Raw genomic sequence first — 25,651 nt, 5'->3', positions numbered from 1 at the left:
GTCGAGTGTTATTTGTGCATAAAGCATTTTGGAATTTACATTTGACTATTCATTTCTGTTCTCCTGTTGCTGTCCTAGCATTGAGTTAAAAGGAAGGTTACAATGTTGAAACTGCTGTTTTGCAAGCAAAATACATTGACATATTACTTAATCAAGTTTTGAGAAAATAAATTGCCTATCTACACATCTAGAAGTCACACAGCAACATTAGCTTTCCTTTTGAGTCATGTTTTTTGGTGACCTGTCCATTGTTTAATAATTTCAGATCACTAATAAATCATGAGAGTAATGTTCTGGCTGTTAAAGTAACTAAATGTTCCACTATGTTCACCATCTAGTTGCTTATTGTCGTTTTTAAGAGGATAATAAGGTCAGAGTTTGCAGTCCAGAATATAATGGTTATGTCAATAAACTCAGCAGCTTTAAAGGGGCATAATAAGAGATTGGGAGCATTTGAATTGCTTCTCAACGGCAATTATCTGCAAACATTTAATAGTTACACAATTAACAAACAGCCAGTTAGCTGTTGAAAAAAAAAAGCGACATCAAAAGTAATATCTTTGCACAAAGCTACTATTAGGCCCAGCGTAAACAGGCTGGTAGTTGTAAATCAGGGCTTTGCTCTCTTCCTCCTCAGATTCAAATCTGTGAAAGTTCTTCCTGGCTGTAGGGACAGAAAACAAGATTTAATACATCGCAAAGTCTCTATCATATAGCTACTGAATAATTATTAAGAACCAAACATAATGCTGTGTTCATACCTTCACTGACAAAAAAATCAGCCATGTAGAAGGTGGTCTTGACTGCTGATGGAGAGTGTGGGATGTAAGACCTCGTCCACTCGAATGCATTTTTCTCTGGATGCCACTGTGTCCCATAAATTGGGTAATCATATGCTGCCGAGAGGTAGGAGAAGAGAAAGAACTCATTAAAAATAAAAGCCACCGCCAGCGTTATTTTGCTGAAAACTTGGACAGATAAAGTATTGCTGATTTGTAACTACCTTCCACCGTTGACACAAACTCTATATTTCCATCTGTACTTGTGGAGATAACTTTGTAAAAGTTTTTCAGCTCCTCATTTGTGTTATGAGTCTGAAAGAAACAGAGAGATTAGTCACAATGTATCCAATTGAATTACACTGTTTCCTCTTTGTCTGCCTTCTATGTTCTTAGACAAAGGACTGGTTGGTGGCTCAAAGTAGTAAAAATAACTCTTATTTTACCACAAGTCAGTGATATTTGTGTACTTTAGCACTGTTGTGGCACTCCCCATGTTTGAATGACGTACCAACAAAGACACACTCCACTTGTGATTGTTTGCTGTCAGCGGCTCAGAAGCCAGATCTTCAATTAGTTCAGCTGGGACGCCTTTAAACATCCGGCTGTCTTTGGCTTCTGGAAATGGGTCAGAACAAGTAGTATTTTTTGATTTTTTGATAAAACTAGTATTTTATCATTGATAACAAGATTTGTTTTTCCACATAAATATAAATAATTTCCTTACAACAAAGCAAAGGCGTCCTTTTTACAGAAGCACTGAGAGAAAAGAAAACCTCTTGTGGTCCCCAAAAACTTATTTTCACCTGTTTTTATGTCATAACAACTGGAGAGAATCAACTTAAATCAGACATAGAAAATGGATTACCAGACAGAATAGTTTGGTCTAAATTACTTGTTATTGAGTTACGTTATGGATAATGTTAAAAAAAAATCAAATTTTTACATTAAACAACAAGTTTGGTCATTTTTATAAAATAATACTTTTCCTAACAATTATTACTAAACTTGTATAAAACATCTTTAAAAAGACTTCAACATGGATTTCCAGAGCTGAAATTAACTGTATTAATTTATTTATATTAAGATTTCTCTCACTGTTAAGTAATCAGAGGTACATCTATTAGGAAAAAGCCATACCATTAATGAAGTTCAGATTTAATGGCACGCCAGTTGCATTGGTTGGTGACAGTAAGTTCTTTCCACTCGTCAAAACAGTCAGCTGCTCATATCCAAGACAGGTGCCCCAAACAGGAAAATAATCGCCTCTCTTATTTGCCTGAAACATCACCAACAGTCTGTAAAATAATCTTGCATCAACACACTGAAACCTAGTTGATCATATTTTACACTCTTACCTCAATAGCAAGTTCATAAAAGATTGATGCAGATCTTTGATAACCAGAATCCATGATGTTAGCACTTCCTCCTGGGTAAAGGATCCTATTAACAAAGACACAACACACAGCTTACAAATGACTAACAAAGAATAAACATGTTCTTTATCTTTATTTAGGAAAGAAAATACGTAGAAAAGGTTCAGAAGCCTTTGGAGGTGTTGATTGTACTCAGTGTGACATTTTTTAAGGTTAGTGTGCAGTATTATAACACATTTACCCATTAATGGAGTTGAAAAGTTTCTTATACTCCTCCAGTGTCTGGTTAATCCTGTAGAAATAGAAATATTAAAGGGGAGGTTAGAGGTTACAGTTCAAGAATGCTGATGCGGCAGTAGCTCTTATGTACTGGATGAATGACAGTTAGGGAGATGTTTGATTATAGCTCACATGATGGGCACAACCCTCGCTCCTGCTGACTCCAGGGACTTGACATAAGAGGCAGCAAGGTAAGCCGTTCGATTTGGTTTTGGAGAGCGAATATCTTGAGCCAGTACTCCTTTTGAGAGAAAAACACAACCAGTATAAACACTTACAGGTAGTTACGACACTTCTGTTAGCACGCCACCACTTTCCAAACTAAAGCAACACTAATATTCAACGCAGTTAATAAGAAGTTTCTGACTAGAACCAAAATGTAGTAAGTGAGTAGTAAGTAAGCCTAATTTAACACTGCAATCAATAACGTGTTAATGAACTTACCAATGATGGGTCTGTCATTCCTCTTGGCTGAAAAATAAAACAGTACACACGTAAGAGAAATGACAAACAAGAACAAGATCATCTAACTATAAAGCAGTGAATCTCTGTCTGCATGTCCTTCACATGTCTCGAGAACCGCTCATCTGATCGACCTCACAATTGGTGGGCGTACTGCCGGGGACCCAAAGTAGTGCTTTTGTTTCATTTGCTGCAATTTGGACACGTATATTCAGTATTATTCAACTTTGAATAAACAAGCGCTCTGTTCAATTCAATTCAATTTATTTGTTTAAGCCCAAATTTACGAAAATCACAAATTTGCTTCAGAGAGCTTTACAATATGTACACCATGTGACATCCTCCCTCCCAGGACCCTCATATTGGTACAGGAAAAAACTCAGCAAAAAAAACTTTAAAGGGTGAAAAAAGCAAGAAATCATAGGGAGAGCTACAGAGGAGGGATCCCTCTCCCAGGAAGGACATAAGTGCAATAGATGTCGTGTTCAGTACAAAGTGCGGGGCTTCAGGGGCTCTTGGACTGAGTCCAAGAACTTTGTTTACCCTTTTTTCATATCATACCTCTGTTCTGGTCACAATCGGTCTGATCACTGACTGTAAGGCGGTTTATGTTTACACCGGCAGAAGTCAGCTTATCATGTAACCGGCTCATGACGTCCTCAGTCAACCCCCGAGAGCGAGCCAGGATCCAGGCGAAGTCCACGTGGAAAAGGAAGTAGTCAGTACAAGAGTACACCAGAGAATATGACTGGTAGTCCGTTGAGAGTACCCAGTAGGGCCCATCTGGAACACCTGGACACAGATACATGTTATGAAATACAATCATGTAATGGATTCTGTATTGTATTGTAATAGTAAAACCTAGTAGCTACATTTTCTGGAAAAAAAAAAAAACTAAAAAATACAATGTATTTACCTTTAAAGAAGCTGACACCCAGAATAGCAGGTTTCGATGCATTTTTAACTTTGGCCACACCCTCGATTGTATTTTTCTTCCCATTAGACCTGTGTAGGGAGGGACAGTGGGAGAAAAGTACGACTAAATAAACATGATAATAAGGATTTCATTTGAATGGTAAAATAATAATCCAAATCAATCCACACTAGGCAGAGTGAAGGATGAACAGATGAATATATATATATATATATATATATATATATAGGCAACCTTTTGCCAAATACAAATGTTGGAAAACAGTTAGGTCAGTTCAATCCTTACAGCATCTCAGCATTGCGAACTTTGACCGTCCCATCAGCGAGCAGACTGTATGTGGCTTGGTTACATTTCCCTCTTTCAAACGCAGCTGGGAGCTTCTCGATTTCATACCAGGTGCCCATATACTAAAGGGAGAGAAGCACAACGGTTGTTAATCTGCAGCTGTGTTTTCGTGACATCTCCTTCAATAAGACACTAAACATCTGTGACTATCAACTAAATACTCTTTAATATCAAAAAGGAAAGAACTGCAACACTTCACAAATGACCGATATTAACAAAAACATGAGATAAGTCATCAGTATTTTTACCTTTGTTACATCGAAATCCTCTTGTACAGATGGCTGGGGACATTTGCCAGGGTGGAGAGACTGACTGTCAGTGGTTGCAGCAGTCAGGAGAAAAACTAGCAGGACCTTCACATCAAAGATTAGTTATGTGGATAAAATAGGTCAAGTGTTAAAACCAAAATATGAGTGCAATAGCAGGCCACTTTATGACAGTGGATTGAAAAAGAGAATACATTTTGCATGCTACAAAAGATGGTAAAAATGATTATACTACCTTGAATGCCTTCATGTCCAAGTGTCCAAAAAGATTCAAAAGATGTTCTGATAAAAGAGACTTCTATGTTGCAAAGTATAAGCACAGCGCCTTACTCTACTACAACCATGTACTCAAACTAAACAGTGTAGGACAAACTGAACACGGGTTTTTTTTTGGGATGTGTTTTCTTTCCTTGACCTTTGGACAGTTCAATATTTGTTTACAAAACCTGTAACCTTAGGAAAAATGTGGCGCATGCTCCTTCACAAATGTGACTGTGTTAACATTACAGCAATGTAAACGTGGTCTTTTAACCTCTTCAGCTCATTGGCCAATGTTAAGATCATTGATAATGTTTGAAATACTTAAAGAAATGATTATTACACTCAGGTATCCTAAACAAATAGTTCTGGTCATGTTAATGAAAAAAAAAAAAATGAAATACTAAGGACTACTCTCATTGATTAGTAATCAGTATTAAGACAGAGCCATACCATTGGTGAAGGACATAGGCAGAGTCACATGAGTTGTATTGGTTTTTGACAGTGTCATCTTGTCACTTGTAAGTTGGAACAGCAGCTCTATTCCAAGACAGGTGCCCCAGATAGGAAAATGGTCGCCCTTCTGTTTTGCCTGAAACATCACAAAGAGTCGGCAGGATAGTCGAACATAAACACACTGAGACACAGTTACTCATATTTCCTCTTTTACCTCAATAGCGAGCTCATAAAAGATTAGTGCAGCTCTTTGATGCCTCGACGTGAAGATGCTGGCGCTTCCGCCTGGGAAAAGGATCCTGTTAACAAGAACAGATTCATGACTTGCAAAGAAAAAATAATGTTGTGTATCTTTTTTTCGGGTGAACAATATAACAGTAAAACCTCATGACTTAATATGGTTGTACCCTTTAGAGGTGTTTATTATCTTGATGTGGCATATATAATATAAATTAAGCAGAATTATGTAGTGTAGCATTGGTGAAAGTCTTATGGAATAAATTGCATTGGGAAATAATATGCAATATTACAATGACTTTTAAATGTCTTTAAACTTTAAATACCGAGCATTATGGCCCTCTCCTAACAGCAGTGCTTTTATGGCATCATAAGGTTTCTGTTGTTTCCTATACCCCTGTACATTAAGTTAATATTTTACTTCTCTGAAAGATACTGAACTATCCGCAGATGCCAGATGTCATTTATAAATGGCCACATACATACATGGCATCATTATTCATTTTTTAATACACTTTCCCTAACCTATCATAGAGGTTTTGACAGGTTAATTGATTAGTATATTGTAGCACATTTACCCATTAATGGAGTTGAACAGTCTCTTATACTCCTCCAGCGTCTTACCTAGCCTGTAGACAAAAAAAAGAGGAAAATCAGCCTGCTGTGTTCACATCAAACACAAAGCTCATTTTCTGCACAACTGCGATCAACACCGGATTTGGTGTATCACCAACTTCACGAAATTTGCTTTGCGTTTGGTGTGACACAGCATCAGGATATAAGAAAGGCTATTTGACTAGAGGATCCTGCACTGGAGGAATAACAGCAGATGGTTAGATGATTACTCACGTGACAGGCACAACCCTCGCTCCTCCTGACTCCAGGAACTTGACATAAGAGGAAGCAATGTAAGCTGTTTGATTTGGTTTTGGGTAAAGCACTTGTGCAGCCAGTATTCCTTTTGAAAAAAACCACAAACAGTTTAATCAGTAAAACTTGCCTGTAGCGTGTTCAAACTGTCACTTTACATCATTAAACAATGCAAATAAGGTGTCAGATATTGTGAATGCAATGCGCATGCTTAGCAGTTAAGAGGCAATGGTCTGACTTTACACAAAAAAATGAAGCACACATTCTAATGATAATCAGAGTAAAACGCAACTGCGGAGGCTGCGGCTGAAAGTTCAATTGAGTTTTAAATCAAGTAGGAATACTTGAATAATTAATAATCATATAGTTGTGTGGAACTCAGCATAAGTGTTGCAGTGAAAAATGTGTACACTTACCAATAATGGGTCTCTCATTTAGCTCGGCGGAAGAATAAAAGAGATACGTAACAGAAATGCAAAAGAATAACGAAATCATTTTTTCTCAATGGAGCACCGACGCACACAGGTAGCCTGTCTCAGTTCCAGCTGGTAGTGAGCTGTTGACACCACTTCCAGGCTACGTCATTACAAATAAAGGCTTCCCCTTTGGCTCAAATTACCTAGTTTATTATTCTTACACAGATAATTAACATGGAATATGTTAACGTATTCTGTATAATATATTCTGTGGGGATGATTAAAAATGAAGAGTTTAGGCTGTTCATTGGGCAAAATATTTTAAAAAACTAATCTTTCTTTAAAACATTTATTTTAATGACCGGAAACATTCAGGTCGACACATAGTTAACGCATCAATTTGTGCTATACATTATAATTGAAACAGAGATGTGAATAACTACTTTTTTTCTCTCTCCTTTCCATACTTCTACTGCTATCACTGCAGGGCTGCAACAAACTAATATTTCCATCAATTAATCATGTAGTTAACAAAATATTTAAAACAATACATTCCAACTTCAAGTCAGCAGTCTTCAGTGAAACATTAAGAGGATTATTCCACCAAAACTGTGTCTGACTGTCAAACATTCAGCAAATGTAGGCTTCATAGGTGGCTCTAAAAGGTTTGTATTTTGCTCCTTTATAGAGTACACACTAACGATTCCAACTGTTATACAGTTATATGAGTTCCTAGAGTAAAAAGAATATATTTTTTTCTGCTGATTGTTTACAGCAAATTGCATTGACATTTTGCTAGAACACTAAAACAGATTAAGAGAGAAATAATTAATCGGAATATTTTAGTTTTTGTGTCTCTCCCATATTTACATGGCCTTAATCTAGACATATATTTATTTATATATCACAAAAATGACAAACGGAAAGTTTACTTTTTAACTGTTTAATTTTTGGCTCAAAATGTATCTTGGACCTGATTTTTAAAACCAAATGTTTTGGGGCAACTTGGCCCAGCAAAACCATAAACCGTAAACTGTTCTACAGTCAGAGGTATTTTAGTGTTTTTCTGCACTGAATTTAGAATGAAACAAGAGCAAGTTATGAAAAGAGAAAACTTTATTCAACAAAGCACCAATATTTACACAAAAACATGTGACTTTCGCCCTTGGAAATTATTTTTCTTGTATTCATATTTTTTTAGGATGAAAATATTAAGCTTGTTTCAATCGTATCACTTCACTGGGTGGAATTTTGGTTTTACTGCTGTCAACAATCTCCAGAAATCTAGAAACATTAAAAAAACTGTACAAAAAGATAGAAAAGCGGAATAAAGTGAGAAGAAACAATCATTTGACAAACAAAAAACGATAAATTACATTCTTAAATTGAATCATCTTATTTCATGTTATGTGCTGTGACGGTATAAATAAATCATTGAATTTAAATTAAATAGCCTATTGAGAGAAAGAGCTGCTAAGATGTGAGATCACCAAGATGTATAATGAAAGCAACAACACAAACAATGTTGAACTAGAAAATATTTTTTCAAATAAAGTACAGTGCATCAAAAATGACTTTGGTGGCAACACAGGTTGTCTGGTCTTCCCCCTGTTGGACGAGGGACTATGTAAGTTACACAAACAAATTTCTTGATCTCCATGACAACTTGTAAACAAAACAGTGACAGTGGCCATTTATGCTTCCATCACAAAAGTCTTTGGAAATAGAAAAAAAACACTGCCACGTAAGGACAGGTGCAGACTCCTGCAGCCGTTGCATCTTCAGTCTCTTACAACAAAGAGACAATAATCTTGAAAAGGAGACGTCTTATCCTCAAAACACCTCGGTGACCATGTGGGGAAAAGCCATTTGTGTTACTTTGTTTTGATTCTTTCGAAATGACACAGATGCGTCTTGTTCATATAAGTGGACTTTCTTTGACTAAAGGTTAAAGGTGCTGCGTGTATCATTTTAACTTTATTAAATCATTACCACATTCTCTTTGAGATGTGAGCATTATTGTCATGAACACGTATAACTGCTGCTGAGGAGACTGGCAGCCCCCATAAGCCTTCATGTTACATTTAACATTATGTGCCACCAGGTTGAATATAAGAAGGAATCTTCCGGGTTTCTTCACAACACAAAGGGACCTGTTGACTTTATGTTAGTTTACCTTCCAGAAATAACACAGAGGGATATCAGAAAAGGGAGGAGAGACATTTTTTACCGTAACTTCCTCTTTGTGAAAGAAATTGCGTTAAATGTGGTCCTCTGTTTTAAAAACCACAAAAAGCTACACGTAGCACCGAAGATGTGCTGAAAAAACGACGTCCTTTTCTAGGAAAGTCACTCAAATGTTTTCCCCGAGGTTTTTTTTTAACGTTTACGGTGGCTGGCGTGGTGGAGTGGTACTGGGGGGGATTTAAAGGTTTTTGTGGGTCTCGATGCAAAGAACGATGTACTGGTTGGAACAGCTCCTCGTCTGCTGGCCCAGGAGCAGACCTGAGGTCAGGCTGGATGACTGGCCCATGACAGACATGTGGTCCGCTTGCCACGTCTCGCAGTGTTTGTCCACCACTCGGAGACCCCTGCTGGTGGAGCCGTGCCAGATACTCTTCAGAGGCCTGAGAAATCAGACAGGAAATAACAGATTAACAACAGACAGACACAAACAAAAAAATAATCAGGAAGTCAATCAAGTTAACTGACCAGAAGGGGTCAGCTAAAACATCCCGGCCGTCAAAGGAGTAGATTGGTATCCTGGCATCCATTGGCCCCCCATCGCCATTGAAAATTGTCCGCCAGTTCCTAAACATCACATCCCCCTAAAAGAAGACACATCGTTGGTAAGATGCAGCCAGAACTTATTTGTCTGTTGAGGATTCCTGCATGATAAACAGCCGGAGAGCGGACTCACCCTCAGGTTGGTAACTGGCAGAGTTTCTCTGAGACTGGGATAAACCACATGGACCAGGTCTTGCCTGTGGGAAGAAATGAAGGCGCGGTAGTTTGGAGCCAAACCCATCGCCTTGGCTTGCTCGTAACACATCCGGTCGGCTGTGTCGAGCCCCATCATGTCGCCTGAGTGGGGCTGGTTCAACGCCACCAGGTTGAGCTGGAGGGAGAGGAGGAAACAGATCAGCGTTAGTCCACTCTAGGATACAAGTAAGAATCCAGAATTTCATTTCTTACACTTAAACAACACATGCCGTACGTTGTCACAGTTTTCATGTGTATGACCCCAGACGCCCAACAACAAAAAAAAAAGTATATCTATTTGAGAGTCAAATAAAGAGAATAAGAACGGTGCACTCAGCAGAGTGCATATATACGCCTGATGTGTCTAGACACCAATGGGCTATAAGGTGTCGTAAAACACATTTTATCAAAAACACACCCAAAATATGTAGCATTTTGCTGGCTGTGGACGGACACAGAGGTGCACAGTCACTCACTCACTTACTCACAAAACTCACACGCAAACTCACTCAAGAACGCACACACTCAATCAGTCACAAACTCACTCCCAGACTCATTCACTTCTTCCCTCCCTCCCTTCCTCCTTTCCTCAATCCCTCCCTCCCTCACTCACCCACTACCTCGCTCACTCACTCACTCAAGAATGCATACATTTGACCGATCGCACAATCTTTCTGGCGGAGATAACAATGCTTTTAAAACCATGTATTTTAAATGTCCTAAATGTTTCATGAAATCGTGTGTAACATAATAATTAATAATTCATGTTTCAAAGCATTCAATGTTGCAGAATATTCAGTATTCCAATCCCAAGCATTTTACATTATTTAAAATATCACAATCTTATTGACACTCACCCTTTCGCTGACTGAGCGTATTCTTTCCATCGTGTCTCCTCTTATCTGATATGAAACCTGAGGCTAAATAAATAGTTGAAAAGAGATGTTAAATGGATAAATACTGCAGAAGAAGAACGTTCCACAGCATTTTTTACAAAGCAAGAAGCCATAAAAATGAGCAGTAAGTACCTCATCTTGTGGGATAATGTTATTGGAAAGGTAGATCAGACTGCCGAGCTGTGGAGACAAAACAGAATAATCAATACTGTTAATCAGATGCACTATGTTTTCTTATTTTAGCTCATGTTGTCATTATATTAAATGTGTTGGATGTACTAAAACAAAGACAATATGTCCCAACAACCAGTTTGTTTGTTTCATTGCATATACAGACAATGTGTTTAAGTTGTCCCGGAGGGTTCCGGGACAGAGGATGTCGCAAATTTGTAATTTGTGATTCTGGGCTATACAAAATAAACTGAATTGAATTGAATTAAGCTAAATTAATAATAATGTGATTATCTGACATACATGTATATCATTTTAAACATATTCTAGCAACTGCTGAAGTTTCATTTCCTGGTGTCGGATTTACCAAACCTCTAAATACATGAGACTAGCCCAGGTTAGTACCTGTATCTCTTTCCATCCCTGGGAGACCTTGAGGAAGAGACTTCCTGTTGCTGTGACGTACGCCAGAGTTCCTTCTGCATCCCTGACGGTGTGCTGCATCATACTCTCACGGGAAGCAAATGTTTTCAGCTGATAAACAAATAAAGAGAAGAAAAACTGTTCATATCTCTGGAAACTTTGATATTGTTATGATAACTGATTTATAGCTACATGGTGTCAAATCATGCAAATGTTCATAGAATGCTTGTGTATCATTTATATGTAGTCCAACAACACGGCCAGAAGAAATGGGTTCACTTACAGATGCTGCTTTATTCGTAGGTCCAGGAGGTCCAGCTGGTCCAGGAGGTCCAGGCGGGCCGGCAACGGTCAAAGCTGCCACAACAAAACAAACTCCTTTCACACAAGCTCCTTATAACGTTTGTTTTATATCACATTAGTTACAAGATTGATATGTAAACTGTCTGTAGAGGATAACATTTAGCTGTTATTGTATGCATCGTATGTCATTTTACCTGAGCCATATCTCAAGGCTGACCCAGAGGGTCCTGGAGGCCCCGGTGGCCCAGGAGGGCCGACCGGTCCTGGTCTGCCATAACCTGGTGAACCCGGCACCCCAGGGTGGCCCGGTGGACCAACCACTGAATCCCCTTTGGGTCCCTGAAATGTGTCAGGAGCAGTGTTATCTCCGAAAACCATGACTAAATATGTTATTCAGAAATGGATTTTTTTCATGACCAAGACTAGATGAAGACGAGGCAGCTCGTTACTGTAACTACATCAACATGAAATATTGTTGATGAAAAAAGACGAGACTAAAATGTAGTTTAAAAAGTAAAAACACACAAGGAGCACAGTCAGAGTAACTTACTAACTTTAGTTAAAGTTTACAACTACAACCAGAGGGTTTAGGAGAAAGAAACAAGGTGATATTCACTGACTAGATTGAATGATGTATATAAACAGTTTTCATTGACTTCAACTATACTAAAATACATGTTTTCAACCTCATAATGTAAAAAAAAAACAGTATGAGGTTGGCTACATATGATGAAAACTAACAAAGAAATGAGATAAACGACTAAGACTTAACAAAAATATCCATGTAATCTTGACTCACCACCGGTCCTGGTCTCCCGGGGATACCTGGTTGCCCGGGCCACGCTGCCTCCCCCTTGTCCCCCTTCTCTCCTTTAGTGCCCTGGTCACCTCTTGCCCCCTGTTGATTACATGGTAACAGTCAAAAACACACAAACAATAAATCAAGCATGTCTCCAAAGTAATTAAAAAAATAAAGGATTTAAAGGATCCTTATGAAACTTACCCAGACTCCCCTGGGAATAAAAGAGTCTAGAATGGAGAAAACAGAGGAGGGAGTTATAATTATCTTGGGGGAAGTAAAGAGAAAATACAAAATTAAATGTCCTTCTTAAGATAAAATCTGGCCTTTAAATTCACTCATTAAAACACACTTTATAGATTTCTTTTTTGTACCCTAGTTTTCCTATTCATGATTATTTGTTTCTCTTTGATATGATTCACATTTGTCATTTTTTAAGGGTCAATATTGGAGAGCTGTTATGAGACTCACTTGGAGGCGCTGGGATACCAGGAAGACCTCGCTCTCCCTTCTCCCCTTTCGGTGCCGTCTGACAGTTACCTTGGAGACAAAGGGCCAAACTTAAATTAATTTATTGTTTTTACATTTTGCCGACGCAGAGATTGATTTTAAAAGTAAAAAAATATGTGTATTCAACCTGCAAAAGTAGTTAAAACAGACTTCAGGTTTTTTAATTTATGGCAATCAAAAGAGGTGACCCAACCTACCAAATGAAATGGTTCCATTGGGATTAAGCTGAAATAATGGAGCACAAACATATTAACAGCAGTCAGTGATGACTGAATTTGGAAATCATATATAAATATCAGGGTAATCATCCAAGAGAGGAAAACTTGTCATATTGCATTCCATTATACAAAATATGAAATCATCCACTTGGTCTTGTTAATATCATCATCAACATGCATGTGATTTTATTTCTACCTCATTTTTGGATTGGCACAGAGCCTTCACCCTCCCAGACTGCACATGCAGCATGCAGGAGTATTTAAGAACCATCCTAGAACAGCTCTGAGTGATACAAGGTTAGGGAGCAGCAGTGTTACACAGATGCAACGTGCACTTTGTGAGTACACAGACGATAAAGAGGGGGGGCTGTGTTAGAAGAGATGGATAATGAAAGTGAGTTTTTGCTGAATGGACTCATCAGGCAGTTAAATAGATACGTGAATACAATTTTGAGACGTGGAGGGAAATTAGGTTTAATGAAGATGGACAGCCACTTAGGATGAAATTTAGCCTTCACTCTAAAGGCCTGTAGAAAAAGTAGTTTGATCTAGATGTCGACTATTATGTTATTAGCATGTGATGAAGTAATAAAGCATCTCTCATAAACATTCAGTGAGTTATGAATATATGATTCAGAATATAGACAAAGCAGGAGGATGACAGGTTATATTAGATTTCCTATTAGAAAGAAATACATTTTCATAGAAAATAAAAAAAAACAGGTACATTCTCATGCACGTGTTGTAATAAAACACATTTATATGGACATGTTTTAGCCACAGTAGGGTTGCAGAGACTTACAGCCATTTTGCAGTGGGGTCTGGGCGGGATGGGGAACACGGTCTTCAGAAACCAAAGGGGAAGAGAGAGGACAGTGAGCACATAAATAAAAAGACACATGATGAGAATTTTGTAATGATGAATGTGCGTGTGCTTACTCCTTTCGGGCAGTTGAATATTCCTGGACGGCCCGGCAGCCCAGGGGGGCCAGGAGGTCCCTAAAAGGAGCATAGAGGAAGGTAAAAAGAAAAGAGAAAATATCTAGTTTATCACTACTCGTTTCATTAGCAGGTTGTGGACCAGTATCAATTGTAGTATTTTACATATACAAACTTCTACAGTCTTTTCACATGCTCTTAATTCGGCTGAAGTGTGTGACTCACCGGCACGCTTGCAGAGTCTCCTGTCTCTCCCTTTGGTCCCTTCAGGCCTGGGCGTCCCTGCACAAACAGACAAACATAAGATAAAAGCATTCGAGCAAACAGTATGGTGAGTTAATTGAACTGAACCTTTATGATTCCCTCAGGGAATTTAGGGGAACTCGTTCAAATGTGTGACTTAAGCAGGTGTATTTTACTTTATCTGTGGATCAGGAAGGATAGAAAATATATAATTCTAATCTGTATATCCTGATAGGAAAGCCAAATGTTTAACGTGTGCCCTTTTAATTGAATTGGAATGTTTGGTTCATGGTGCTTACAGGTCTTCCAGGAAAACCGAATTCTCCTTTGGGTCCTGGTGGTCCGGTAGGCCCCTGTTGGGAACAAAACAAAGTGAGTAACAATGACTCTTAAAGGCATTCATGGCCCCTTCATTAAAAGCTATGTGGAGCTACTGGTGTTACAGAACCTGAGAAGTGAAAATATTAGTTTACTGCTGCCAATACTTACTGTAATTCCAGCAGGTCCGGCTACACCATTATCTCCCTGCAACAAAATGTACATTTCAATTGATTTGTACAGTCCCATCGACATTTATTATTTTACAGTAAACTGTTTATACTGTTAATCAGATCCTGAAGAACATGCATACACTAAATATCCCCAGTAAGTTCACAAAGAACATTTTCATATCCTTTTTCTTAACTTTTTTTATCCGTAAGGTTGGCACGTCAGGTTCAGCTAACTTTAGATAATTATGTAACTGTTTAACTCTTAAATTGGGTTTGTGCCCAAGAGGAAATTCAAAATGAGAGTGGTTATTGCACAACATCAAATGTGAGGAAAATTATCTGGATCTCGAAAGTAAAAAAAACCCAAAAAACCTGGTGAAAACAAAAAATAACCTTAAATCCTTTGGGTCCAGCTAGGTCTGACATCATGTATCCATCTGCTGCGATGGCAAATCCTGGCTCACCCCTTTCACCCTGCGTGCATACGAACACATTAACAAATCATATGCAGACACAGAGAGGCAACGTGCATTTATCTAAATGTGTTTATTGCACATTAATGTGTTTAATGTGTTTTATTAAGAAAAGGCGTTAACAGAAACATAAGAGTACATGTTTGTTTGTTTGGCCTATTCAGTGTGCTTATATATCATGTATGAACAGAGACAAGGCATGCATGTCCTTACATACCTTTTACATTTATACACATTTGTTAATTATTTAACATTCTTTACTGTGTTATTACTTATTCATAATACTTGTTTTGATCTTGTTTTTTACTATGTCTCTTGTTTTTACTATCCTCTCTGCTGCTGTAATCCTGCAAATTTCCCCGCTGTGGGACTAATAAAGGATTATTTTTATCTTGTCTTATCTTATCTTATCTTATCTTATCTTACTTACTTTCAGTCCTGGAGGTCCTTGAACTCCCGGCAACCCACTGTCTCCCTTTGGACCCTGTGGCCCCTGCAAACATTTTAGGAAATAAAAATTAGGACAACTCCAAAATCTTTGTGTCATGATGATGCTTCAATAAATATCCAACCATACAGTCTTTGTTGTGTCATCAAGATCATTTTGGTTTCTGATTGAAGCTTTTGTTGTCTGATACTCACGGCTTCAAAAATCCCTGAGAAGTTGAAGGCACCATCTGTGTCGTTCAGTAGAAGCTGGATGTGAGGCAGAAGGAGAATGTTCTTGATCAAATCAATCGCTTGGGTTACACAGGTAGGACATGCAGGTTCTTATCACTCAAAAGCAACACTGAACTTTTAGCTCACTGTCTTATGTGGCTGTGCTTAGGTGCTACTTACATCCTGGAGGTTGATAATGGGTCCTGCTGGTCCAGCTGGTCCTGGAGGGCCGGGTAGACTGAGGCCATCCCGTCCCGTCTCTCCCTGAAAACCCAGTTTGACATTTTAGCCTTATAGTAAATGGCAGAACAGAAAAAAAGCTCTAAACATTTTAAAAAAGTGTGTGTGTGTGTGTGTGTGTGTCCACATGTGTGTTTGTCCATGTCACGTGTGGTTTAACCTTTTGTCCTGGGTCTCCTTTGTTCCCCTTTGGTCCCTGTAGATGACACGAGGTAAGACATCCAGTTAATAGCAGCATTATTATATAACCTTTATCCTAATACATGTTGTTCTTTAGTTTGTCTTTGTGTAATTGAAACGTTAAATTAAAGGTGGAAATATGTTTTAAATAACAGGACATTTTACTGATTGTTTTTTGGAATTACATTCATCAACAGATTTTAGATCACCTTTAAAATTAAAAATAATAATTCCATTTATCCATTCCACCAAATTCACAATAGAGTCAGTAAAAAAGCTGACATTTTCATGAAATCCTTATCTGTTTATGTTTCTATCAGTCTATCCATTTACTGACCTCTTGCCCTTTTAGTCCCTCCAGTCCTGGAAACCCTGATCGTCCTGTAGCACCTGTCTCCCCCTACAGGCACCACAAAGAAACATTCATTAATCACACACATCACTGTTATGAGATATGACGGTAAAAATGACAACAAAATGAAGTGATTTCTGCGTACTTCACACATTCTATGAATTAGTTTTGGTGATAAAAGATACGGGTAAAATCAAGTTCACTGCAGAGTATTAAGATGCTTAATCTCTGCAGGAAGGTAACATGAGGATCTCAGGTCAGATTCAACAAGAACCACAACCGGGGAGGTCGTGAACCTGGTCGCAGTGACTCCGCTCTCCAGAACACCTCGCCGGCCTTTCACCCTACATGTGTCCACTGTGACCTAAAAGTTCAGGACATTTGCGACGCCTGGGCCAACAGCTTGTGCCTGAGCTGAACCTAACTTCTCAAAAAGTGTAACAGAACATGGCAGCGGACTCACCTTTTGCCCTGGGTTTCCTGGGGAGCCATCTTTTCCCTATGAAAGGCAGAGAGGTAGGAAAATGTTATCAAATGATGTTTGAAATAAAATCTAAATGATCACTTGCCTGATTAACTACATCTTACACGTTAAATGGTGTCAGCAACATCAAGTGTTCCTTTTCTGTCTGCTTATCCTAAATGTAACTATAACACCAACCCTAACATTAAAACTAATTATTTACATGAATATGACATCATAACCAGCTTTCAGAGCACAATCTGACAACACTTATACTGTGAGTATCACAGACAGGTTAATATCTCACCTTGGGCCCTTCAAGTCCAGGGATTCCTGGAGGTCCCTGTGTAACAAATACAAGTACATTTATCTGGACGTCACAAGCATAGCAGTTTATGATTTGAGGAAATTACACTGTATGGTTGATATGAGGAAGAAACATGAAATCAAAATATTATGGCGCAGAATTTTTCTTCATGCTAACACACTCAGAGCAGTTGTACCTGTGGGCCTCTGGAGAGCGGAGCTCCGTAACCACTCTGCATCCCAGATCCTTCCAAGTCCTAAAACATATTTGACAAAATAATTAATTCATAAGGATCAAATTGTGAGTGACCAAGACGTTACTCCTCCACAATGTAAAATAGCAGGCACAATAAGCTCAGCAGGTTCTTTGGGGGGGGGCAGAATGTATTTTACTATTATTATATTATTATTATAATATATATATATATATATATATATATATGAATGGCAATGGCAGTGCATGAATTGAACTCCCATGAATATCGCTACATTTTTGTCGGGATAAAAGCTAAGCTAATCCAGCTAGGACCTGAAATTTAATAAATGCACTGCAGGAACGTAATAGTTTTTGTGTTGTTTGGTTTGTCATGTGTTTGTTGTGTTGAAAATGGGCCACAACTGAATTTCGTTGTGCATCTTTGTGTTGCATAATGACAATAAATGATCCTTGAATCCTTGAATATAAACAATTAAACTATATATCAAACTAGTTTCATAGTAAAAGATACAAATGCATTGTTTCTGTGATGAGACCAGGAGTTAAAGGGATGGGATGTTGGGTAGATATGATGTTAGCAAACAGTGAAACGTCCAGACTTTCTTCTAGACAACTTTCTCGCTGTAATTCCTCAAAAGAATTGTGGATATCAGTGTCAGCTAATTCCTCATGATATTATTTATGCTAATGTGACAGGTTGATCTCTTCTGCTAGTAGACTGTCATGAAGGAGTGAAACAGACCATACCTCAAAGTCCATGGTGAAGCCTCTCCCAGGAGGACCTGGGGGACCAGGAGGGCCAGATGGACCCCTGGGACCAGGATGCCCTTCTGGACCCTCGGAGCCTGGTATGCCTGGAAACCCTGCAGGGCCCTGATCTCCCTTCAAGGGATGAGATCAAAATAATCATGAAGTCAGTCGAAGCAAAAAATTAAAGAAAAGTGTGAGGGAAGAGGGTGAAGGGTGAAAAAGAGGAAAGAATGAGGAAGCAGAGAGTAGATTTAATGAAAACATAGGGCGGGTATTATCAGTAATGGTGCTTCTCTGTCCAGTCAAAGACGACTTCATCAAGGTCTTACCTTCGCTCCCGGTTGCCCGCTTACACCAGTTTCTCCCTGTTAAACAGATAAAATACATTCAAATCATTAAACTTCTGACGGCAGAGACACAAACAGGCCGAGCAGCCACTGCGGTCACACAGACTTGTTTACACTCGGGCCCCTTAGCTTCATTAGTCCGCGGGGTCGTCTCATTAAGAGCTCGGCTCTTTGTGTTTGGTGGTTATCCAGTTTGTGTGTAATTGTTTTTGCTAACAGAGCACTAAGAGGGCCGCTCAGGGGAAATCAGAGGGAGCTCAGACAAAAGGCAGCGTGGTACGAGTCACACAAACAAGAGCCAGCTCGCGGTTGGCGTGCTGCACATACACATGTTTTTAAACTGTACTGAGTAGGTCGATGCATGTCAGTCCATTATAAGAATATGTTGTGATGATGCATTCTGTGTTGTAACTTCATATTCATCAGCCTCACCTTGTCTCCTTTCTCCCCAGCAGCTCCTGGATCTCCATCTTTTCCATCAACTCCCTGCAAGAGTGACATGACTATAATTACATTTCAGATTTTAGATGCATTTTGTATCTACTCCAGATGGGAATTATCTCTGTGCATCCACTGCAAAGTTTGCTTGGGTTATTAAATTGTTGTTATATAGTCATCATTTTGAACAAAGTTTATTGTAAACTGGTTCAAATGAGAACATATTGAATAATGCTAATCGGCTAACGGGGACTGAGTAAATAAACCGTATATACACTTAAACAGTGCAGCGGTACGGCTTGTAAACCTGTGAGTAGTCCATTCACACAGTTAGCAAAAGCTTCTGACATTTTTAAAGACAAAAGACACATTTCCCCCAACAGATGCTGCAGCCCAGACCATGTTCTGAAGCGCTTACACTAGTTTCTGCTGTTACTGTAGCTCGAGGATATTTGGAAAATGACTTATTTGAATCTTCCCATTCTCTGTCCACACCACACCTGTTTGAACATTAATCATTTTGTGCTGCAAGCAATAGCAGGAACGCAGTTAATGAACATGGGTTTTTAAAATGAAGTTGGGGGAAATACTGTCTTTCTAGTCCCTTGGATCTGATGGGACCAAATGTTAATACCTGACCAGACCCTGAACCAGAACCAGACCCAGACCCTGAACCAGAACCAGACCCAGAGCCACTAAACCACTCCTCAATCACCTGAAAACAGAAGTTGGGTCAGCAGTGCTGGAGCTCCGTTAGTGGACTTCAATCAATAAGTCAAGTTATATTTATATTGCACATTTCAAACAAATCAAATGCAATTACAAACCATTGAGAAAATGTAAACTAGACAAAAGAATAGAAACAAAAATAAAACACCAAAAATTAAGATAAGAAAAAAAAGCAAGCAAAGTCTGCCTTACATTTAGCTCTGCCACTACATGGCTTTACTAAATTAAATGAATGGAATACATAAGAGTAGATATTGTCAAGGATTATGTTTGTGTTTTTCGCTTAATGATGAAGTGTACATGAAAAACAGGAAGAAGGAAAAGAAGGTTTAACTTACAGGTTCACCGTTCTCTCCATCCTTCCCATCTTTCCCAGGGGCCCCAGGTGGTCCAGGAAAGAAGTCTTCCGATGGGGTTCCTGGGGGCCCTGGCTGTCCCGGGACGCCAGGAGGCCCTGGAGGCCCCTGATGAAACAAGACGACATATCTCGGTCACATGGAGGGATAAAGGCTTTAGAACGCTGTCTGATGCTGCGTCTTGTCTTTCTCATTATTGTACAAACAGAGCAACGGATCAACCTGGAGCCAGAGATGATGGAATGAGCACAAAAAAAAGACTGAAAAAGGAAATTGTGGTTGCAATATGATGCAAAATATTAACTTCTATCACAGAGAGAGAAAACACAGTTCACTTACCCTGATAATCTCTGCATCATTGTCAAAGTCATCAAATCCTGACCCCTCCTGGAGAACACGCAACATATGAGCAGTCCATTACTTAATTCACCAGTCACCGTGCTTAACATATTTATAATATTATTGGTGCATAATAATGCCAGTGAACATGATGACAGAAGGTCAGAAACAACAGAGCACAACTGTAGCAGACAATAAATATATCTAATGTACTGTACTTTCAGTAAAACAAACAAACAAACAAACAATTTAACAGAGTTTGACGATGAATGAAAACAGAACAGCATTATCGAATGGCTTAACGACTCAGAATTAGTGTTGCACCTGAAAAGACACTTCTTTTCTTTTTCTTTATCTCCACTGAAGCCCAATATAACTGAACTCTGGCCTGCTGAACTTAAATAATCATTTCTGAATCAAGTGCCATCAATAAACTACAACACACCAGATTTTACTAGGACCTAGGATCATGAAACTGCTGAAAAAAAAAAAAAAAAAGGTTCTTTAAAAACCTACCAGGAACATGGACGACTTGCTTGGTTTACCTGGAGGTCCAGGAGGGCCTGGTGGACCTGGTAGTCCAACACCAGGATCACCCTGAAGGAGACAGCAACGGGACGTAGTATGTGTTTATTTGTACATTTATTGATTCATCACTGATTACTTACTCTATCTTCATATTCAAGTCCAGTTATCATGGTATTAAAGAGGGGGTATTGTTTACCTTTTCTCCCATAAGACCAGTCTCTCCCTGTAGTCCCGGGAATCCTGGAATCCCAGTTGCTCCCTGGGAAAAAGACAATTTCAGTTTTGCGCAACGCTACATGAGATCTCATCATATCAGAGGACGTATTTTCTCCAGTTATAAGAAGTGAAAGCAGGAATGATAAAGACAATGTTATCAGGTAACATTGATCTGTGACCCCAATGTAGTGCCATACGTCTCTGACTGTAATGTGCTGGATCAGCAGTTAGCATCAGAATATATATAAGTTTAGGGCTCTAAATTAGTAACTTTATTAGAAAAAGGGAACATTCCTGCGTCAGTTTTCCCCAGAGACACTAAATAAAACGACCTATAAGAAAGACTTTACTTACTGGGACACCAGTTTCACCTTTGCTTCCCTGGAGAAAAGACAAAAATAGAAAACCAATCCATCATTTTATATTTCGACCTGTCAGACCGACCTAAACAACAGAATGTGCTAAATTATTCGTATGATGATCTTTAAATAGAAAGCTACACTGTTTGGAAATAGATTGTTTAGAATATCGCAAATATAACAAACAGATAAAACTCACAGGCTGTCCATCCTTCCCAGAAAACCCAGGTGGACCTGAAGGTCCCTGTGGTCCTTGTGGACCCCGGGGTCCTGGCTCCCCTCCCTCCCCGTCTCCTGAGGCTTGTCCTGGAGGGCCGGGCGGTCCTGGAGGACCGGATGGACCTGGCTCACCTCGCTCCCCTTTCTGTCCTGGAGACACCTGGAGGGGCTGAAGGTTGAATGGACTCTGAGCGACTCATTCATTCATTCATTCATTCACGGGATCATATCGAGGCATCAAACAGTGTGAAGACTCCAGTTGGTGATACAAACATTAACTTTAGGCAGAGCGAGTATTCCTTGGTCATAAATGGTCAACAAACAAAAAGTTTTCACGTCATAATAGTGGTGTCTTCAGATTTTATTTAAATGATTTTTCCCACCAGAATTTGAAATGAGGCAAATTTCTTGTCTCAGTTATGTTTTTTGGCTCAAGGGATGGGTATATATTTATGGCAAATCTTGCCAATTGCTGCTCTAATTGAACGCTGAATGAAGCAATATATTATATATATATTTTAATTTACATAACAACCACACAAATACGTGTATAACTCAAAATCCTTAATATGTGCTGTGCTTTGCATTATCATCAAAGTTATGAAGATGATCACTACTTACAGTGTCTAATACAGAGGCTGGAGCACTCGTCTGAAATGATTTCACTGTAACAAAGACACAGAGAGAGACCATTAATTCACATATGTTTGCAATACAATGTCACATTTTTAGCATGTTTATATGACCTATTAATATATGAAATCCTAATTTAAGGCAGGTCAGAAGAGAGAAAAACAGAGACTCTTCCAGCACCATCTGCTGGTTAGTTTGGGAATTACAAGCCATGGTCATGTATTACAGCTTTACTTCCATGTCAGCACACACTTATAAAATACATGTGCATATAAAATACATGTATAAAATACATGCATTTCATAAGACAGAAGATAAGATGAGTTTTTGCTTTAATACCCTGATGGAAAAAAAGGCAAATATCTACAGTTTGTTGCCACCAAAGACAGATTTCCTAAAATATATTAACATTAAAAACAAGAATAATGTTTTTAGTTTTTACCTCCTACTGTGGTCACCTCCACTTCCTGTCCAGAAGTCTTCTCTGTGTCTTCATCATAATCATAATAATCCAGCTCTGGGAGGGGCTGGAACATTACATGTCATTCAGCATGTTGTTATGAAAAAGACATGCAGAAAATTAACAGATTAATGAGCCTAGCATGTGTGCATATTTTTGGATTTTGACTATTTGAATTATTCATGAACATGAAAGGGAAACAGAAGTGAAGGAAGTGTTTGTTGCAGATGGTGGGAAATATAATATTGGTGTCTTCAGCTTTTTTTTAATGATTTTTCCCACCAGAATTTCAAATTCATAGAAAATCTTTACTATTGCTGCTCTAATTGAACGCTGAATAAAGCAATGCATTATATATCTCTTTTAATTCACAGAACAACCACACAAATACGTGTATAACTCAAAATCCTTAATATGTGCTGTGCTTTGCATTATCATCAAAGTTATGAAGATGATCACTACTTACAGTGTCTAATACAGAGGCTGGAGCACTCGTCTGAAATGATTTCACTGTAACAAAGACACAGAGAGAGCCCATTAATTCACATATGTTTGCAATACAATGTCACATTTCTAGCATGTTTATATGACCTATTAATATATGAAATCCTAATTTAAGGCAGGTCAGAAGAGAAAAACAGAGACTCTTCCAGCACCATCTGCTGGTTAGTTTGGGAATTACAAGCCATGGTCATGTATTACAGCTTTACTTCCATGTCAGCACACACTTATAAAATACATGTGCATATAAAATACATGTATAAAATACATGCATTTCATAAGACAGAAGATAAGATGAGTTTTTGTTTTAATACCCTGATGGAAAAAAAGGCAAATATCTACAGTTTGTTGCCACCAAAGACAGATTTCCTAAAATATATTAACATTAAAAACAAGAATAATGTTTTTAGTTTTTACCTCCTACTGTGGTCATCTCCACTTCCTGTCCAGAAGTCTTCTCTGTGTCTTCATCATAATCATAATACTCATCATCATCATCGCCTGGCGACATCGGAGTGGACGGAGCAGGGGCTGGGGTGCTGTAGGTGGGGTCCAGCTCTGGGAGGGGCTGGAATATGACATGTCATTCAGCATGTTGTTATGAAAAAGACATGCAGAAAATTAACAGATTAACGAGCCTAGCATGTGTGCATATTTTTGGATTTTGACTTTTGGAATTATTCATGAACATGAAAGGGAAACAGAAGTGAAGGAAGTGTTTGTTGCAGATGGTGGGAAATATAATATTGGTGTCTTCAAGCTTTTTTTTAATGATTTTTCCCACCAGAATTTCAAATGAGGCAAATTTGTAGTCTCAGTTATGTTTTTTGGCTGAAAGGATGGGAATATATTCATAAAAAATCTTTACTATTGCTGCTCTAATTGAACGCTGAATAAAGCAATGTATTATATAGCTCTTTTAATTCACAGAACAACCACACAAATACGTGTATAACTCAAAATCCTTAATATGTGCTGTGCTTTGCATTATCATCAAAGTTATGAAGATGATCACTACTTACAGTGTCTAATACAGAGGCTGGAGCACTCGTCTGAAATGATTTCACTGTAACAAAGACACAGAGAGAGCCCATTAATTCACATATGTTTGCAATACAATGTCACATTTTTAGCATGTTTATATGACCTATTAATATATGAAATCCTAATTTAAGGCAGGTCAGAAGAGAGAAAAACAGAGACTCTTCCAGCACCATCTGCTGGTTAGTTTGGGAATTACAAGCCATGGTCATGTATTACAGCTTTACTTCCATGTCAGCACACACTTATAAAATACATGTGCATATAAAATACATGTATAAAATACATGCATTTCATAAGACAGAAGATAAGATGAGTTTTTGCTTTAATACCCTGATGGAAAAAAAGGCAAATATCTACAGTTTGTTGCCACCAAAGACAGATTTCCTAAAATATATTAATATTAAAAACAAGAATATTTTTAGTTTTTACCTCCTACTGTGGTCACCTCCACTTCCTGTCCAGAAGTCTCCTCTGTGTCTTCATCATAATCATAATAATCATCATCATCATCGCCTGGCGACATCGGAGTGGACGGAGCAGGGGCTGGGGTGCTGTAGGTGGGGTCCAGCTCTGGGAGGGGCTGGAATATGACATGTCATTCAGCATGTTGTTATGAAAAAGACATGCAGAAAATTAACAGATTAACGAGCCTAGCATGTGTGCATATTTTTGGATTTTGACTTTTTGATTTATTCATGAACATGAAAGGGAAACAGAAGTGAAGGAAGTGTTTGTCGCAGATGGTGGGAAATATTTTCAATCAGATCAGATCCAACAAAGCAACACTTCAGACATTTCACCAAGCTGGCTCAAAGCGCTGCATTACCTCAACTTATTATTTTTAAACATCTGCTGAGGTGATAAAGCATCTTGACCTCATGCCCTGGAAAGCAATTATCCATGGAAATAAGAGGGAATTAAAAATAAATCAATCATTCCTTTCCTGAAAAGCATTAGGTTGGGTGAATCTGTTCTCTGACTGTTCCTTTGTGGCTGAGACATTTTTTCAAATAGCTCTCAGCTGGTTGGACAAGACAGCTTCCACACTTACAAACTGACATAGCACTGAGGTACTTCAGGTACCATCCACTGAATCAGAGTTAAAGTATTTAATTTGGGCCACCGTGACTATCAGTTGGGATAGCAAATCGAGGTAATTGAAGCAAGTCTCTCTCCTGACTGTGTCTA

The 25,651-nt window shown here is 38.6% G+C and overlaps 2 protein-coding genes across 3 annotated transcripts in view; both read right to left on the bottom strand.

The window, feature by feature from the left end:
• Positions 1-452: 452 nt before the first annotated feature.
• LOC129110909 (gamma-glutamyl hydrolase-like) lies at positions 453-4,818 on the bottom strand. The gene is made up of 14 exons (XM_054623177.1): positions 4,677-4,818; positions 4,424-4,528; positions 4,116-4,237; positions 3,813-3,901; positions 3,458-3,688; positions 2,879-2,905; positions 2,567-2,675; positions 2,397-2,447; positions 2,138-2,222; positions 1,920-2,058; positions 1,291-1,397; positions 1,004-1,094; positions 762-896; positions 453-664 (listed from the first exon to the last, which is right to left on the bottom strand). Exons 1-14 carry the CDS (start codon positions 4,689-4,691, stop codon positions 546-548), a joined length of 1,425 nt encoding a protein of 474 aa, XP_054479152.1. The 5' UTR covers positions 4,692-4,818; the 3' UTR covers positions 453-545.
• A 2,968-nt stretch (positions 4,819-7,786) lies between these two features.
• The window catches only part of LOC129110832 (collagen alpha-1(XVIII) chain-like), a 61,411-nt gene continuing 43,546 nt past the window's right edge, over positions 7,787-25,651 (bottom strand). The window contains exons 8-48 of one of the 2 annotated variants that reach the window (XM_054623061.1): positions 24,893-25,043; positions 24,442-24,485; positions 23,837-23,987; positions 23,385-23,428; positions 22,901-22,985; positions 22,447-22,490; positions 21,806-21,994; positions 21,602-21,628; positions 21,228-21,290; positions 21,020-21,100; positions 20,504-20,551; positions 20,147-20,272; positions 19,074-19,127; positions 18,624-18,659; positions 18,292-18,426; positions 17,525-17,584; positions 17,329-17,364; positions 17,022-17,057; positions 16,544-16,606; positions 16,187-16,222; positions 15,967-16,050; positions 15,769-15,822; positions 15,557-15,619; positions 15,047-15,127; positions 14,652-14,687; positions 14,462-14,515; positions 14,145-14,201; positions 13,920-13,979; positions 13,783-13,824; positions 12,960-12,987; positions 12,724-12,792; positions 12,457-12,482; positions 12,253-12,351; positions 11,648-11,792; positions 11,434-11,507; positions 11,133-11,261; positions 10,689-10,736; positions 10,518-10,580; positions 9,599-9,796; positions 9,391-9,506; positions 7,787-9,305 (exon numbers count right to left, since the gene is read on the bottom strand). In XM_054623061.1, coding sequence (XP_054479036.1) covers positions 9,104-9,305; positions 9,391-9,506; positions 9,599-9,796; positions 10,518-10,580; positions 10,689-10,736; positions 11,133-11,261; positions 11,434-11,507; positions 11,648-11,792; positions 12,253-12,351; positions 12,457-12,482; positions 12,724-12,792; positions 12,960-12,987; positions 13,783-13,824; positions 13,920-13,979; positions 14,145-14,201; positions 14,462-14,515; positions 14,652-14,687; positions 15,047-15,127; positions 15,557-15,619; positions 15,769-15,822; positions 15,967-16,050; positions 16,187-16,222; positions 16,544-16,606; positions 17,022-17,057; positions 17,329-17,364; positions 17,525-17,584; positions 18,292-18,426; positions 18,624-18,659; positions 19,074-19,127; positions 20,147-20,272; positions 20,504-20,551; positions 21,020-21,100; positions 21,228-21,290; positions 21,602-21,628; positions 21,806-21,994; positions 22,447-22,490; positions 22,901-22,985; positions 23,385-23,428; positions 23,837-23,987; positions 24,442-24,485; positions 24,893-25,043 — 3,237 coding nt within the window. In that variant the 3' untranslated portion in view covers positions 7,787-9,103. The remainder of the gene's footprint in view (positions 9,306-9,390; positions 9,507-9,598; positions 9,797-10,517; positions 10,581-10,688; positions 10,737-11,132; positions 11,262-11,433; positions 11,508-11,647; positions 11,793-12,252; positions 12,352-12,456; positions 12,483-12,723; positions 12,793-12,959; positions 12,988-13,782; positions 13,825-13,919; positions 13,980-14,144; positions 14,202-14,461; positions 14,516-14,651; positions 14,688-15,046; positions 15,128-15,556; positions 15,620-15,768; positions 15,823-15,966; positions 16,051-16,186; positions 16,223-16,543; positions 16,607-17,021; positions 17,058-17,328; positions 17,365-17,524; positions 17,585-18,291; positions 18,427-18,623; positions 18,660-19,073; positions 19,128-20,146; positions 20,273-20,503; positions 20,552-21,019; positions 21,101-21,227; positions 21,291-21,601; positions 21,629-21,805; positions 21,995-22,446; positions 22,491-22,900; positions 22,986-23,384; positions 23,429-23,836; positions 23,988-24,441; positions 24,486-24,892; positions 25,044-25,651) is intronic. The other variant, XM_054623062.1, reaches the window with a different exon arrangement.

The sequence above is a fragment of the Anoplopoma fimbria genome, chromosome 21 (assembly GCF_027596085.1).
Source record: "Anoplopoma fimbria isolate UVic2021 breed Golden Eagle Sablefish chromosome 21, Afim_UVic_2022, whole genome shotgun sequence".
Classification (NCBI taxonomy): domain Eukaryota; kingdom Metazoa; phylum Chordata; class Actinopteri; order Perciformes; family Anoplopomatidae; genus Anoplopoma; species Anoplopoma fimbria.
Note: the sequence above shows the minus strand (reverse complement) of the source record. Positions and strands in the feature narration are given on the sequence as shown.

Excerpts from the sequence above, each read along its gene's own strand:
- LOC129110909 (XM_054623177.1), bottom strand. Across the intron at positions 3,689-3,812 it reads GGGTGTCAGCTTCTTTAAAG|GTGTTCCAGATGGGCCCTAC; the intron begins GTAAATACATTG and ends ATCTGTGTCCAG. Across the intron at positions 2,448-2,566 it reads GCGAGGGTTGTGCCCATCAT|GATTAACCAGACACTGGAGG; the intron begins GTGAGCTATAAT and ends CTATTTCTACAG.